The following is a 17,322-nucleotide window of genomic DNA, read 5'->3' on the forward strand; positions in this document are numbered from 1 at the left end:
AACTTTTCAGCCAAACAAAATTTTCTTTTGCAAGGCAAAGATCTGTTCTTGTGTCTTCCTACAAAAAAGTCACTTTCATTTATTTTTCTAGTTCAGTTCCCCTTTGGAAATCAACAGCGTATCTTGATTAGATGACTATTAAACGGATAAGGTGGCTATTACTGAAAACACACACTGATGAAAAATATAGACTCTTCACTAGTCCATTGAAGTTTTCGTTATTTTTTGGCTTTTTTCTGTGATACCTATGAACATGATTTTTGAGGAAGGTTCATGTAACAGTGTTTTTAGGTGACTGCCAAAGATTATCCCCAAGAGACAACAAGGAGGTCTCTCTTTGGAGAAAGTGACCAAAAGGTTGCTGTGGTCATTGATGGTGTACAGCCCCCTGTCAAGTTCAAATGGCCGAGAAGCAGCCGGCCACTGGATGATCCCTGCCAGGGACTGGGTGGCACCACGGCATCCCCATGGGAATCCTCTCGGACTCAGAACCCTGGAGTTACTGGTACGCTTAATTAGGGCTTTAGCCCTTCACAGGACTGGCATCCTACAAATTCTCGCCTCTGGCACAATATGGCTATGGAACCAGGAAAACCCAGTGCGTGCACAGCTCAGCACCGTCCCACCACCAGGGGGCGCTGCGCGGACCTGCCTGTTTGTCCCCAGGGCAGAGAGGGTCCAAGCAGGCAGCAGGCAGCAGGGGAATTACGAGCGGGTGGGAAACCTCATTCGAGAGCCCTTAGAAGAGTGAGTCTGAGCTGGGCTCAGTAGGGTGGCGGAGTAACCTGGTCATGCACCTGAGGTTAGTTGGCATTCTCAGATCTCATGTCAGTAGCCGGGATGCTGGTACCTCTGCTTCCATGAGGTGTGTATTCTGAAGAGCTTCTGCTTATGACTACAGACCTTACTAGGAGTGAGGAGACACAGCAGCAGTTACTAGGTGGTCACCACCAGGAAAGTGCTCAGGGGTTTGTGGTCTTTCTTGAAAAACAAAGCCATTTGGCTTCATTGTTTTTCATATGTTAGTACAAGGACTAGTTAAACACTAAGGACAAACTGTGTAATTTAATTGTGCTGCTCGAAACAGATCCACTGCTCTTAATGGTTAAGTAGAAATAATTAGATTGGACATAGGCATTCCAAACGATGGTAGTCTATGTCTTAGCATCTGTTTCACACAAAAATAAGAATATAAATATTTTAGTATATAGCAACCTTTGTAATAAATAACAATGCAACATAGTATAAATGATGGAGGAGTAAAATATTCCAGAACTTTTAAAGATAAATACTTATAGGAATCAATGAAATAAATAACGTTAATTGCTTTGAAATTAAAAAAATTCTTGATTTGTATGAAGCCTGCAGTTGTAGTTAATATACATAACCAGTTGTAAGATAGAACGCATGTGCCGAAAGACAGAAAAAAATATTCTAGGTTGAATAGAAGAAAAAAAGCATTTTTCTTGTATTAAGTCTTACTACGTGTTTTTAAAAGACTAAATCCTTTCCCTCTATCAATAAAGGTGAACAGAAGGAGAGATCATCTTATTTTTATTTATTTATTTATTTATTTATTTTTTTGCAGTACGCGGGCCTCTCACTGTTGTGGCCTCTCCCGTTGCGGAGCGCAGGCTCCGGACGCACAGGCTCAGCGGCCATGGCTCACGGGCCCAGCCGCTCCGCGGCACGTGGGATCTTCCCGGACCGGGGCACGAACCCGCGTCCCCTGCATCGGCAGGCGGACGCTCAACCACTGCGCCACCAGGGAAGCCCGAGACCATTTTCAAAAAATGTTTTTGAAACAACCTAGCCTTTTGCCAATAAGGATATAAGTTGACTACACTGAAAAAAGAAAAAGGGTCTTGTCTTACTGAGTTTAGTTTAACAACACATGTAGATCATTCACTGTACACAGAAGAAAGAAAATGTAAACAGTGGAAAATAAATGCAGAAGAAATATGAGTGCACAATGTTTTCTATCAGTGTTCTAGATTCTCTCCCAAGAGTCACACTTCTCAGAACCGAACAAGTCAAGCACGCGGGAGCAGTTCCCGCAAAGCACCTGGTGGATCACAGCACTGGATGAAACGTAATAAAAGAGTATCACCTATGCTGTAACTTTTAAGACACCATCTTTATAACAGTCTCACAAGTACCTGTTAAAGCAACTTCAGAGAGACTACCAGGAAGTCCAGCAGGGGTCTCTTAATGCCTCATAAAGAACGTGAAGGCAGTTTAACTACAAAGCAGGCATACAGCCACCAAGTGTTGATTAAGGAGACAGAGTAAAGCAGAGTCAATGAGATTTACAGGTAATCCCCAAATCTCTGATGCATGATCTGTACCTGTAGCAATAAAAGCTTAACAGGTAGGAAGAAGTAAAAGCTTTCTTGTACCATCGTGATGACTAACAACCTAACCAACCTTGTCAAGGAGGAAGAGAAAAAGGTGAGGATACCAGCTGAATCCAGCTAGATGGGTTTACAGGTAGATTCTCTTCTCAGAAAGTGACAATTTATACCCACACAGAGAACCGTCTCGCTTAAAAAATGAGTTGGAAAAATTACTTAATGGGATGATTAATTAAAATAAAATCAATAGACACCATTTACCACCACATATGAGATTAGAACTGTTTTAGTGGGAAGAGAGAGGGAAACAAGTGAATGATGAAATGATGCCCAAGAAGCTGGGTTTATGGCTTCAGCTGAGGAACAAAGCAGGCTCAGCTGAGATGAACAGGGATTCACACCTGACCCTGTACCGATGTTCACTCCTGTTCAGCTGAGCTAGATGAAAAAGCTCTTTTGGAGACTGACGAGTTGTATTTTTTTTTTTCTTTTTTCATTTTTGGCCGCACTGTGTGCCATTTGGGATCTTAGCTCCATGACCAGGGATTGAACCCATGCCCCTGCAGTGGAAGTCCTAACCACTGGACTGCCAGGGAATTCCCTGACGAGTTGTATCTTTAAAGAAAAAATTTGGATGTGTCACAAACAACATGTAACCATGTTGGGGCTGGGTGTCTTTCCTTAGCCCAAGATGCTGTACATGAATTTTTAGAAAACATATCCTAACCTCAGTGTAGAAAGACAAAATCGAACAAGAATGTCCCGAAGCAGGGAACCCAGTTCCCCAGGGGTGTACGTGAGCATGTGTGGTGACCACTCCATCCTGCAGAGAGAGGCCTGATCTACAGTCCTGGCCCCTCAGTTGGAGGGCGCCAGTGTCGGGCACTGGCTGCTGTATTAGACTCTTCTACATCTGGGTCCCTCCCAGCTCTCAGAACAGAGAAACCCGCCCCCCGCCCCGGAGGAAGTATTCCAGGCTCTGGAGGATAACAGAGTTGGCTGCAGCGCATCTACGCTGGTCTATCTGAATCACATCAATACAGCCTTGGCCTAAGCAGTAAAGGCTCTGCACTTGGACTGGCTGGTCAGTCCGTCTGAACTTGGGTCCAGCGCCCACCGGCAATATTCTGGACACAGAGCTGCTTCTTCCGAGGAGGAATTCTCATTAGGATGCATTTCCTTTGAGCGGATTCGCTGGAGTGAGGGCAACTTTGTTATTTTCTGAGATGTTGTTATTGTTGTTACAATATACTGCATCCATTAGGCAGTCTTGTTCATTTCAGGGCCACAGCAGGGGGAAGAGAAGGTAATATTCAAGCGGGGCTGCAGCTTATTTCCTTCAGATTATTGACACGTTTTTTTCATTTTCTTTTTATATTCCTCCTCTTTACCTCTTTTGTTGGTGTTTTATCTCTCTTCGCATAAAGTACTGGAGGTCAGGGGCATTTTATTACTCCATCCAAGGGGTATTTATTGAGCATATGCCCTGTCATCGCTTCACACTCGGTGACGTGATGTGTAACCGGAAGGCAGACCCGAGTGTGTGTGGGTGAAGCGTGAAGTAAGGCAGGCGTGCCACGCACAAACACACGGTGTGTTCGTGGTGATTTTCGCCAAATGACCAATGACCACAGAGAAGCCAGAAATCTGTGTGTGATTCTCTGAGTCAACAGTGCAGCTCAGTGGTTCCGTGTGTATTCCATGTATATTCCACGTATACCTGCCTACAGGGGAGTGATCTTTGACAGCCTCAGTCCCAAGCACGCAGTATAGGTTTTAACATCACGACATGTAAAACATTTGGATGTAGTCGTTTCGGTTCGTGTTTGGACCGAGGGGCGGTGGCTAGACCACCTGGGTTCTGCCTGTGCTGCTTTGCTGACGTTGGAAGAAGTGCAGCACCGCTGTCAGCCCGAGGTGGGCCCTCGCTCAGCGCTGCCACGGAGGCTCTGCTGAAGCAAACACCTCCACATGATTTGCAAATGTCCCCTTTGGAGGATGAAACCGAGACAGCTGACCTGATTCTCAGGTAGCTGCGGAGTCCCTGCCAAAGAAGGTCTCTGCCCTTAGGACTTGAAGATAGTTCCTCTTTTTTTTTTTTTTTTAACATTAACTGTAAATTGATAGGTTCCTCTTTGAGATAATCTGTAAAGGGATAGCTCCCAAGACAAGGAAAACTTCAATGTCCCCAAAGAGACTAAAACAGCTTCTAATGGCTATAATTTATTTTGTTTAACTTTTTTGAGTAGTTTGCACACAGAAGGAGGGCGGGGTTTGCATGGAGGCTACACAGAGGAATACCAGAGAGTCAGGGCTATTCCGCCTGCCTCTTCCAGGCTCTAATGCCCAGAACCTCTCTTTGGGCGCAAATATCTCTAAAATGGAGAAGAGCAACTCTTCAAGCTATTACAACTTTCTGGAAATACCACCCAGGAATAATAGCCCATGCCTTCTGCTATCTGCCACATAAGAGGAGGGTCTCTAGCACCACCCCCTGTGTAGGCTTCCCTACCCTGGAGGAGTGGCTGCGGCCGACCATGCCTGCCTCCCATCGTCAACAAATGCGTTTATGTTTCGGTTCATAAGCGTTTTAAGTGTTAACCGAGATAGTGCAGAAATGGATGACCCAGAGACTCATCACCTCAAGAGAACCCTCAAAACTGATTTCAGGACATGAATAAATGTGTCATTAGTATATCAGTACCGAGCTAAAGGAACAACCCCTGACCAGCCCTGGGCAGGGGTTGCCTGTGTTTCCTCATTACTAGAACGGGTGGCAATGACAGGAAAAGCCTTGTGTCCCTTGTGGAGAGGAATTCCAGGTGCCTGGGACTCCCTGCTGGCTCTACCTCTGTCCCGCCTTACCCCACCTGTGCTGGGACCCGCCTGCTCTGTCCTCCAGGGCTCTGCTCCCAAACCCAGACCTTCCCTGGCACTCAGGAGCCCAGATTAAAATGTTCTCTTTCAGCTCCTTTTCCCTCTGGGTCTAGTTTTCCGCTCTTCAGTCCGATACAGCATTTCCTTCTAAGGCACGAAAGAATGACCATACAGCATAGCTGATCTGGTGAAGTGTCCAGGAGGACCATCTTCTCCCTAAAGGAAGGCGGACTATTCGTTTGGATCAGGTCACCGGAGTAGACCTCAGCTCTGAATGAGCGGGAGATGTTGCACAGAGAGTGTTCTTACCTCCTGGACACTGTTCATTTTGTCCCTCACTCCTACCCCCTCCCCAAACCATACAGTTTCTCACTTTAAAAGAAGGGCCCTGGTGAAGGGGAGTATACCTTATCCTGCTTCATGGGATTTGAATACTTGGGTAAGACTTCTGTCTGAGAAAACAGGAGCAAGGAACAACCAAAGACCATAATTATTATTTTCACCCCAAACATCCCATGCCCTGCAGATTGTAAAAAGCAGTGAGTGAGTTAGGGAAAGACACTTATGCTCCCAAGGGGGGGAAAAATCAATAAAACAGCAACCTTTGCAGGCAATCTTGTGAAAAGTCCCTTTTAACCATCTTGTACTTGTTGACTGATTTTACTCACACGATACGCACTTAAAACACGTTAGGCGTCAGATTTATCAACAAAGATGAAGCAGAACAGAAATCACAAACCTGCTTGATGCTTCCCCTTGTTCTTTCCTCCAGGTGCGTGCAGACAGAAGAAAAATGACGATAAATGGTGAATACATTTATAGCGCTTGATAATGACCAAATTGGAGACTGGGGAATGAAGTACCTTAATTAATCCTTTTCGAGCAAGAGCCATACAAGCGAGACACTGTATCACAAACGTACCCAACTTTTTGACATATATCCTTGGTGGTACAGACCCGAGATAGCACAGCACCAATACTGCCCACACGTGACCAAAAACTATAGACTCTTCATCAGCCTACGTTACCCATGGTTTAGGCAAAGCGGTTCTGGTCTAACCAGCATCAGCAGAGACCGTCAGAAGGGCGGTGCGGGTTGTGCTGAAGCTGGAGCCCCTGTGGTTCAGGGGGACTCAATCTGGGTTAGTTCACCTGTGACCGTGGCCTTGTGTCTCCGTCACTTGTTGGGGCAGATTTTGTTTTTGTGCTGTACGAAGTATGAATGCCCTTGCAGGACATCAGGCACACAGACAACCTAGCTCAGTGTTGGGTGGTCTGTCTAATAAGCCCCTTTAGCACGTCCGGGTCTACGCAACATGGCATGGGGTCCCTGCTCTTGGCAAATGCGCTGTGTCCTTGGGCAGGAGTCTTGCTTTCTTGTGGGTCTCGGTGCTCTTATGAATAAACTGAAGGTGCTGGAGCCGGTAATCTCTGAATTCTAACCCTAAGGTACCACGTGGCAGCCTAGGAGCTTGATGACTCCCTGAAGCTTCATAAACGATCTAACTCATTTCCCAGAATAGCACATTTACCTGTGCTTCACCCCTGCATAGCCTTCACTCCCTTTGAGATGAAAATCAAGAAGTGAGTTCCTTCTCTAAATCCTTCTGCTGTTAAAACAAAACTTGGAAATAGCAACTGCTGAGACCTCCAAAGTGCACGTGAGAGACGAACTGGACCAGGAGGGAGAGTGTCCAGCAGGTCTGAGCAGCATGGCCTCCCCCACCCCGCACGGCTGTCACAGCACCCCGCTCCCTGGGATGAGCGTGTCGACTCAGCGCGTGCCCCCGTATCTCTAAAATGGGGGGACGGGAGCATGGGTTGGTGGTTTTACTGGTAACGTCCTCGATGCTGCTGCTGCCTTTGGTAATACAATCTCTTCCCTAACCAGCTGTTTAAAATCGCAGCCCCGAACGCTCCCCCAATCCCTTCCCTACTTTACTTTTCCCTTTAGCACTTACCATCATCTATTCTATTACATATTTTGCTGATTTATTTTTACTGTCTCTCCCTAGTATCTCTTGAACGTACACTCCCGGAGGCCTGGGGTCCGCTGGTGTTTCTCCTCCACTGCTGCATTCCCTGGGCCTGGAACAGTGCTGTGCGCACCGTCGGTGCTGCAGGGGAGCAGAACGTGGTACCCCCAAAACCTGGCACCCCAACGTGTGTCTCTCTGGCATGAGGATAAATTCAGGCTGATTATTTTTAACAGACAGAAGTCTCAGGAAGTTTTTCTTCTCTCTCCCTTAACTGCCTAAAAGAACTGAGATAAAGTGCCTGTTCCCCCTGAATAGAGCTGTCACCAGAGAGGTCTGTAAGGAATACGGGCCAGGCGCGGTGGGGACTCAGCAGGGCCTGGAGGTGACAGTGTCTCCATCGGAGGGACTCTGTCTCTTGTCTCTTCTGGCCCAGGAAACACCCGCTTCCCCATCCCCGTGTGAACTGCCCTTCTCCCCTCTGAGACCCAAACGAGCACCCGCAACCTCCTCCTTTGTCTTTAGCTGAAGATGGTGTTTAACGAGAGGGTTTCGACCATTTGGGGGGATTACTCAGTTTTCCTGGGTCTCTCCTGCGTGTACATGTTGTTTAACTCGTTTGATTTTTCTCCTGTTAATCTGTCTCATGTCAGTTCAATCCTCAGACCAGACAGAAGAACCCAGCAGAGCAGAGGGAAAGTCTTCCTCGCTGACTGTGCTCGATGGGCACTGACTGCACGAACGCACAGACGAGCGAACGACCTTCCCATTCAGAAGTTCTTCAACCCCGAACGGTACAGGAAATACACGATGTAAGGAAGAAGTTTTGGTCTATCTCTTACTGTATCACCCTGCACTCGCTAAGCCAGTTAGTTATAAATGTAAAACGAACCCTCTAAGTCACTGTAAATTATTCTCCTCACAAACCTACGCATTTGATTAAAGCGGGATTGCTTCCAGAGCAAAGGTTCTGAACTTGGCTTCAGAGAGTTTGTGAATACATTATAATTTGTAGGCAGAGTTTTCGTTTTTTATGCGTTGAATATCTTTCTTGGGAAAGAGTCCATAATTACCACCATGTTCTTAATGGTTTAACAAAGAACAACAAAGATTAAGAATCACTGCAGTTTGGAACAGTAAACTATGGCTGAAGGGAGAGGTGCGGGGACCTGCTTGTCCTTCTGGGCAAACAGCCCTGTTCCTCAGTAAACAAGGCCGAGACCCAGAGGCTAAGGAGGGTGCAGGGAGAAGAGAGTGGGGCTGAGGCCTGGTGGCTACAGTGGGACAGGATGGAGGCAGGTGTCCGCATACACGCTCCTCCACCCCCGTCCCCACTAGAAACGGGGAAAACAACAGAAAAAAGAGAGAATGATGGGAGTAGAATAATAGCTTATGCACTGGGAGAATCTGACTCATTATTGAATAGTTTTTCCAGGCTGCAGGATGACTTTTAATCCAAAAACCGCACGAAGTGGGAAGCCAAATAATCACATATAATAAAATAATAGCCCACGCTCTCCTGTCACTTGGGAACTTTCTTTCTTTCTTTTTTTTCCCCACTAGCCTTTTTACACATTACCTAGCAACCTTCATAAAGACAAGACGTACAATTTCCATACAGTTCCCGTTTTTGATTCATACCCTCAAGGAACAGATGGCACAAGAGTTATATTCCCTTTTTGTTTTAAAATACTACACCTTAGATAGAGTCTAATTCTCAAAAAGGGAATTTCACTACATTTTAAGATCTAAATGCAAAGCGACTTCTCATCCATATGTACACTATGCCGCACCCGCTCTAACACCCTGGGGTCAACGAATCTGTGTCGAAGGTGCCGGCGCAGGTTTGACCCTGACCTCTAGGAGGTGTGTCCCCATAGGGTCAGAGGTGACCTTCGCCAGCTCTGGCCCTTTGCCTTGTGGATGGGAAGCCAAGGCCCAGGGCCCGGCAGGGAAGCAAAATGACAGACCCCGTGAGTTCACAATGGCCCCGCAGACCTCCTTGGAGGCGGCGGCTCTGGAGAACCGGCCGTGAGGGCCTCCCCGGCTGGTTCTCCTGCACTTTGGTAAGAAGAGGTTTCTCTGAGTCACACTAGTCAGCTGCCTCCAATGCCGTGAAGCCACTGGGACTAAGGCCTTGATGGGCTCTGAAAGGAAACAGCAGGTGCCCAAAGGCACGAAGTCAGCTGAGCTGCCCGAGAACTCTGCACAGCCCGGGGGACCGACTGCTACTCCAGCAGATGACTCACGGGGGGCCGTCCCTGGCTTACTTGCTTTTCTTGTGTCACCGAGGATTTCTTTCATTAAATGGTGATTATGGTTTAGTCTGCGAGCTGGACTGGAGTCCAGGCTTCTGGGACTAAGGATCGTTTGGGAATTAAAGATGCTGCGGCAATCGTCAGCCTGTGCATGACCTTTCCAGGCCCCTCCTCTCTAGGCACAGGGGGGCTGCACCTCCCTCCCAGTCCCCCCACATCCCCCCAGCTGAAGCACGGCTGGGTGACCTGCTTCAGCCAATGAAATGTGAATGGAAGTAACATCTCTTTAAAATTTTGAATGTTAATTCCAAGTTGTGCTCTGAGTGGTCCTATCACCTCACTGTACTCCAGCTCTTCTCTTCTTTCGCTGCTGACGTTGGCTTGATCTGCAAGTGAAAGCTCAGGGCCCATCCTGTAAGGGGATCCCGAGGAGAAATGACCTTAAGGGACTTAAATGTGCAGACGTGATGCTCCCCAAGCAGCCCCGCCTGGGGTCATGGGATGGGGGAAGTTTTAAACAGTCATTGTTTTTCAAGAACCAAGGCACTTACCTTAGGAATTCTGGTGGGCTTTACGAAATGAGATATTAGAAAATAAGCATGAAATCGTAAAAATAAATCTCTATAGAGTTTAGATTCTTTTCATATTTAAACCCAGTCTGTGGATGGTGAGGAATGATACAGAATCCATTTAGTTTTGTACCCGAGTTGTTACCAAACAGCTTTGAATCTTTCAAAGAGCAACAGAGAGTAAGACAAGCCCCGAATCGACACCTGTGCGTGTGTGCGTTTGTGTGTGTGTGTGTGTGCGTGTGTGGTTTGCTTTACAAACTTAAGGAAACACGACTACAGCCCCGACTGTCGCACTGACACCTACTTGGTGGGGCTGCAGGTGTGCAAGGCCTTCAGGTGCGGCTTCCAGGTTGCAACGGAGACAGATTTCTCGTCGGCTGCATAACTACGCCAAACGCACTGCACGTGGCATACGCGGGGACATAAGAAAGAAAAACAAAAGAGAGGAGGAGAGAGAATGCAATGAAAAGGGAGATTAGTAAACTAACACAGATTAAGCATCTTTTCCTTGCCATGTTCAGCCCTGACGAACGTCCGAAGGGTGAAGAGGCTTTTGGGTGTTTTCTCCTGGCTGTGAAATATACTCCGCCACCTCCATAGGATTGCTTTTCAGAGTAACTCACGTCAGAAGCAGAAGTACCACAAAGCCTAACACGGAGGAGTCTGGGGATTGGTTAGGGAGAGACGCAGGAGGTGAGCTACCCGCGGGTGACGGACTGTGCATCCTGGGGGCCACTGTGCGCTCTTAATCACCACTTGTAAGATAGAGGCAAAGGACCCCGGACATCCATAAGGCAACTTACTGGTAAATTAACTAGTAAACTGACGACCACCAGGGCAGGTTAATGATGTAGTGAAATCCCCTGAGGTTGAACCATCTGGTACTTCTAAGGCTAACCGTGAAGATGGAGATCAGAGGCAGGCCTAAAACAAGGTGGGGAAACGTATTCTCAGGAATATGATCGGAAAGCACGTTAAGGATTTAATGCTGGGGTCTAAGAACACATTTATAGCTCTTTGATGTGAAACACAAGCTCTGTGTACTTCATATAATTATACCTGATATATATATAATACAAAGTATTTTCATGTAATCCCCACAGAGTGTGGATTAAGACCCTTATGACCCTTACTTTGTAGAAGAGAAAATAAAGGCTCAGGTAAATTAAGAGGTTAACACAAGGCTGTCAGAGGTGAGACATCACCTCAGGTTGCCTGGCTCTTGGTCTCAGGATCCCTCCGCGGCCCTTTGCTGACTGCTGGGAACCCCGCTGTTGGAACAGCTTCCCTCTGAACTGTCCATTTCAGAGGTTGCCTGAACGTACTTTCCATAGAGATTTTGGTGAATCTCTTCCTTTGCAACAGGTCTGCAAACATCTCTAGTGACCAAGTGTTTACGCCACTCTCCTGAGAGGAACATTTTTATTATAATTCATAAATCAAAACATTCTATTTTGTGTGACTAATTCATATAAACGGGTCATGCCCCTGCTGTCTTACCATCATTCATGATTTTGAAACCTACAATGAAGAAAACAGTGACCTAATAATATTCCTTTTCCTGACAATATCATTGAATACATGTGTGCAGAAAAAAGAGCTAAAAATTGACATAACTAATTTGGAAAACTCTGGCTGTATCTATTAAAGCTGAAGTATATATACCCTACGATACAGCTACACACTCCTGCATGTATACTCAACAAATATGCTCACATAAGCTCATCAAAAGATGTGTACTATAATGTTCAAAACAGCACTACTCTTTTTTAAAAAATCTTAATATGAATTTTCTTATTTGTTTACTTATTGAAGTATAGTTGGTGTACAATATAAGTTACAGGTATACAATAAAGTGATTCACAATTTTTAAAGGTTATACTCCATTTATAGTTATAAAATTTTGGCTGTAATCCCCATGTTGTACAATATATTTTTGTAGCTTATTTATTTTATACATAATAGTTTGCACCTCTTAATCCCCTCCCCCTATCTTGCCCCTCCCTCTCCCCACTGGTAACCACTAAGTTTTTCTCTCCATCTGTGAGTCTACACAGCACTACCCCCCCCTTTTTTTTTTTTTTTAAATATTGGAGTATAGTTGATTTACAATGTTGTGTTAGTTTCAGGTGTCCAGCAAAGTGATTCTGTTATACATATACATATATCTATTCTTTTTCAGATTCTCTTCCCTTATAGGCCATTACAGAGTATTGAGCAGAGTTCCCTGTGCTCTACAGTAGGTCCTTGTTGGTTATTTATTTTATACATAGTAGTGTGTACATGTTAATACCAAACTCCTAATTTATCCCTCCCCCGTACCTCTCCCCTTTGGTAACAATAGGTGTGTTTTCTGCGTCTAAACAGCAGTACTCTTAATAAACCGAAGTTGGAAATGCTCAAGCAGCCGCCAGCAGGACCAGACACGGGTGAGCCGTGGGCTGCTAGCACAGTGGAGCAGCACACCGGAACAGTCCGCTTCAACTACACCCAACAGTGTGGATGAACTTTACGTGAATACAGCTGAGTGAGTGAAAAGAGTACCCTGTGGTGTGGCTCCACTTCCATAAAGGACAAAAGCAGGGAAACCCATCCCTGCAGTCAGAGGGCAGCGGGGCAGCTCCCCCGGGGGCAGAGGTGGAGCGAGGGTGCATGGGGTGCTGACCACCATCTGCTTCCTTCTCCGGCTGCTGGTGACAACGGCAGCGCAGTTTTCTAGGGTCTGTGCTGCATTCCCTACGCACCTTACACTTCAATAAGGTGTTCAAGAAGTGATATAAATACCAGGAAGATATATGGTAGGACCTGAGGGTTTTTATATTATTAAGGAAGGTTTAAATAATTGAAGCCAGCTTCCTTGCCTGGAGGCTTCATCACATGGCTCATGTCGGTTGAACCTACAAATCCCTCAGAACGTATGCTAAGCACCTTGGTATCTTACAGAGAACAAAGCAGTTGTCATTGTGTCATCTTGAAATGTTAGTTTTGGCAAGTGCTGTACACTCACAATCTACAGAGTGATTCAGAGTAATCAATAAAGACACATGGGTTTATTATCGCAGCTTCTTCTGTAGTGAAGGCCAGAGCCCCGCTGCTGCTGCTTTAATTAAACAACTTTAATAGAAGGCATCAGGTATTTGTGGACTTGGATACTGTGGAAGCAGGACTCACGTAGAAGTGAGAAGCACACAGCAGGCCTGGGCATTATTAGATATCAGTGGAAAAAAATCCCAAACAACAATACGACAAAAAATGGGACCAAGACATTACCTGCCAAAGTTATAAAGAGCTGGGGGCAAAAGTGGCCACGCTTAGAAAATTGAAAATTTTCTTAACAATGAGATCTGGCTTCTTGCTCTTTTTCTATCAAATTGATCGCAACAGCTAAGCTCTTACTCCCTTCATTAGGAACAGAGGCATCTTCCTCGGGGCTGATACCAGTCCGCAGTCAAGCGGCAGTGGAGTGGGCACCTATTAATCTCACCCTCTAATCACTCTGTCCTGGCCTCAGCTCTCCCTCAGCTTCTGGAAGCTGAACCCAAGGCCACATCCATGTGATCAAGGAGCCGACGTTCCTCTACTTAAAGCTAAAATCACACAGTGGTAGGCAAGAGAAAGTGCCCAGGGGGATTTAATTTACATGGCACACACACTTCCCAAGGAAAAGTCACCAAAAAGCAACATGAAAGCCAAATTCACCATTTACTATGCAACCCTGGTGCTCAAGGTAGCCAAACAAGTTCACACTTTGGTCTAGAGCTATAAGCACAATGTCAGTACAGTTATGTTTCAGGGAGTATTTAGTTTGCACTGTTTGGAGCATTACAGCTATTGGCACATTTGACCCTTTCTGGAAACCTTAATTCCAGCTGATCATCCAAAGGTATAATCAACATGGAATGATTTTTTTCAAGGTATAGAATTTAAGAAGCCGGAGAATGAAAAGGTTTGGGTGAAAACCAGTAATATCCCTTTCCCCACTTTCCTTCTCACTCGTTTTTGTTCCTTAGTGGCAACCCCTTCAACTCTTACAGCTTCTGTTTCTAATTTTAAGAATTATTTTTAAGAACTGTTCTCATATTTCTTTGAGGTTTTTAATTTTCTTACCATGGAAGATAGTGACATAGCCATATACACACCTTCCCCTGATCTCATCCTACCAACAGTTTTTAGTTAATTTTAGTTAACTTTCAGTTAAGTGTTTAGTTAGTTAACACTACTTAGTGTTTGCATTACTTTGACCACGTAACTACTGTTCCCAGCTCAGCAACGTGATGTACCATTGACTTCCTTTTTCTTCCCGTGTAATTTATTTTGGTTTTTCTTGGAGCTAGCATTGCCCTATTTTAATTTCTTGATTTGCCTTTATGTACCTAGGAGGAAAACATTCCTGACCTCTCCAACAGGACTCTAAAGTTCCACTTGTCAGATACATCACGGAAGCTGAGTCTCCTTGCCGACCTCCCTCCAGCCCTCTGCTCCAGCCCTGCATCTCTGGCCCTTGGACTGCCCCTCAGCAACAGCCTAGAGGCCCCCTCACTCCTTCCTGGGTGGGATCTCTCGTTCCCGGGACACCATGTCTCCCTCCTTTCTGGGTTCACCTCCTTGTTTTGGAGGATCAATTCTACCCAAGTAGCTTCTCCTGTTTTCCTTTTTCTTTTCCTTTCTTTTCCATTTCAGCTTTATTGAGGTATAACTGACCTATACGGTTGTGAGGTCTTCTAAGCTTACATCATGGTGATTTAATATATGTACACATTATGAAAGGGTTCCCCCCATCTAGGTAATTAACACATCCATCACCTCACGTATTCATTTGCTTGTTTGTTTTTTGGTGTGAGAACATTTTGTTTGTTTGTTTTAGGGGTTTTTTTGCAATGCATTTTTAAAGACTTTTTACTTCATTGCTATATTGGAGTATAGTTGATTAACAATGTTGTGATAGTGTCAGGTGTACAGCAAAGTGATTCAGTTATACATATACATGTATCTATTCTTGGTGTGAGCACATTTAAGTTCTACAGTCTTAGCAGATTTCAATTATACAACACTGTTCTCAACTATAGTCACCACTTTTCACATTACATCCTCAGGGCATATTCATCTCATAGTGAAAGTTTGAACCCTTTTACCCTACTTCCCCCACCTTCCAGCTCCTGGCAACCACTTTTTGCTTCTGTTTCTAGGAGGTTGACTTAAAAAAAGTTTTTAGATTCTACATATAAGTGAGACCATACAGTATTTGTCTCTGTCTGGTTCTCTCACTCTGCATAATAACAAGGTCCATCCGTGTTTTGCAAATAGCAGGATTCCCTTCTTTCTCATGGTTGAATAATATTCCATTGTGTATATATACTGCAAAGGAAAACAGTATGGAGGCTCCTCAGAAAATTACAAATAGAACAGCCATATAATCCAGCAGTCCCACTTCTGGGTATATATCCAAAGGAGATGAAAACAAGGTACCTGCACCTCCATGTCCACTGCAGCATGACTCACAACAGCCAAGATACGGAAGCAACCCAAGTGCCCAGCGGTAGATGAATCGATAAAGAAGATGTGATATTAGCTTCTTGAGTAAGGGTAAATGGTAGGTAAAGTTTTGAGGTTTTGCATATCTGAAAGAGTCTTCATGTTACTCCCATACTCCATGAATAATTTGGCTGAATATAGAATTCTAGATTGGAGATAATTTTCCTCCATAATTTTGAAAGTATTGTTCCACTGTCTTCTAATTTCAAGGTTACTAATGAGAAATCCATGCAATTCAGATTCTGGACCCTCTGGGTATGTTCTGCTCAGAAAGCGTTTAGGATCCCCTTTCTTGCAGGAGTTCTCGTATTTCACAAGGGTGTCCTCAGCGTGAAGCTTTTTGTTCACAGTGCTGGGTCCTTGGGGGGCCTTTTACTGTGGCCCCTCCTGCCCTTCATTTTTGGGGAACCAGAATATAATATTTATTTGATCAAATTCCACACTTAGTTTCCCTGTATTCTTTTTGAGGTACTTCTGTTGGCTGAATATTTGATCTCCTGGAAGTGTCATCCAATTTTCCTACTGTTTTTTGTTTTATTTTTCATCTCTTTTTATTCTATTTTTGGGGAGATTTTCAGAGTTTTATCTCCTTTTCTGTTTTCTTCTTTTTCTGCTCTCATGTTTTCCACATCTAGGAATTTTTTTTCTGAATCTGTCCTTATTCATGATTCTTTAAAGCATTACAAAGGCTGTATAAGCTCTGTATATGTGGCTTGAGTTTATTTTAGTGGCCTCACTTTGGAAGGCTCAGTTCTTTCACCAGAGGAAGCCAAAGTTTCAATACATAATTTGTTTTTCTTTTGGGCCAACTAATTTCCCCAGAGCAGCATCTTCTACTCCCTCCCCTCAGGAAGATAAGCCCACCTGTCAGCATTCATTTCACAAACTTGTACTTAATTCCCCTGTTTCTGTTTCCAACAAAGCACCTTGGCTCCACCCTGAACTGGTCCAACCTCTCTAGAAGGAAACCGCTCACACAGAACTTCTGAAGGATCTTGAAATGCTAATCCCCAGGCTTCAGTGATGTATATATGAGGCTTCTTCGAGTGGGATTCAGATTCCGACACCGGGGACCTGAGTCCTACCTCTTGCCAAGTCCCTAGGTTTGTCCTGGGGATCAAGTGACATAATGTAGCAGAAACACTCCGCACACTTGTGAATAGAAGCACTTCACAAGTCTTAGGCATTATTAATAGAAGTGGTGACACTGGGGCACGTATTCAAAACGTGACTGAGGGCTGCCTTCTTTTCCTACACTGCTCCGCTTGAAAGGAAAATTTAATTTAACTGAGTCATACAAAGACGTTGACACAACTGAGTTTACTGCAAGCTGCTGGGGTTTCAAACCCAGGGTTTCCCTGAAACCCTGAAATGCTGGTTAATTTAGTTGTCTCACCGACTGAACGACAAAGCAATCTGGGCATCTCCAGTGTCCTCTACAAAGACAGCGGCTCTGGCTCCAAACACACGAGACTGGTCTTGGTCTTGATTCTTTGTGTGATCAGCAAACCAAGGCAGTTTTATTGGGGAAGAAAATGCATGGCTCAGCAGATGCGGCTTGTTGTTAAACCTAAAGCATCCTTAAAATAAACATCTACAATCTATAATCTAAAGCTTAAAGCCCTGACTTCTGGCTATGGGTTACAGCAAGGAAAAACAATGAGTACATTTAATAATTATATCATTATTCTTATGTGTAATACATTACACATCTGGACAGAGGAACAATCACTTTTTAAATTGGTAATTAATG

General features: G+C 44.9%; 1 protein-coding gene across 4 annotated transcripts in view; it reads right to left on the bottom strand.

Annotated features, from left to right (window-relative positions):
• KCNQ5 (potassium voltage-gated channel subfamily Q member 5) overlaps positions 1–17,322 on the bottom strand; it is a 575,893-nt gene that overhangs the window by 62,941 nt on the left and 495,630 nt on the right. Inside the window, exons 8-10 of one of the 4 annotated variants that reach the window (XM_059035947.2) lie at positions 10,342–10,436; positions 5,971–5,997; positions 851–907 (exon numbers count right to left, since the gene is read on the bottom strand). In XM_059035947.2, coding sequence (XP_058891930.1) covers positions 851–907; positions 5,971–5,997; positions 10,342–10,436 — 179 coding nt within the window. The remainder of the gene's footprint in view (positions 1–850; positions 908–5,970; positions 5,998–10,341; positions 10,437–17,322) is intronic. The other 3 variants (XM_059035948.2, XM_059035949.2, XM_059035950.2) reach the window with 3 other exon arrangements.

This window comes from Kogia breviceps, chromosome 13, assembly GCF_026419965.1.
Source record: "Kogia breviceps isolate mKogBre1 chromosome 13, mKogBre1 haplotype 1, whole genome shotgun sequence".
In the NCBI taxonomy this organism is placed as follows: Eukaryota; Metazoa; Chordata; class Mammalia; order Artiodactyla; family Physeteridae; genus Kogia; species Kogia breviceps.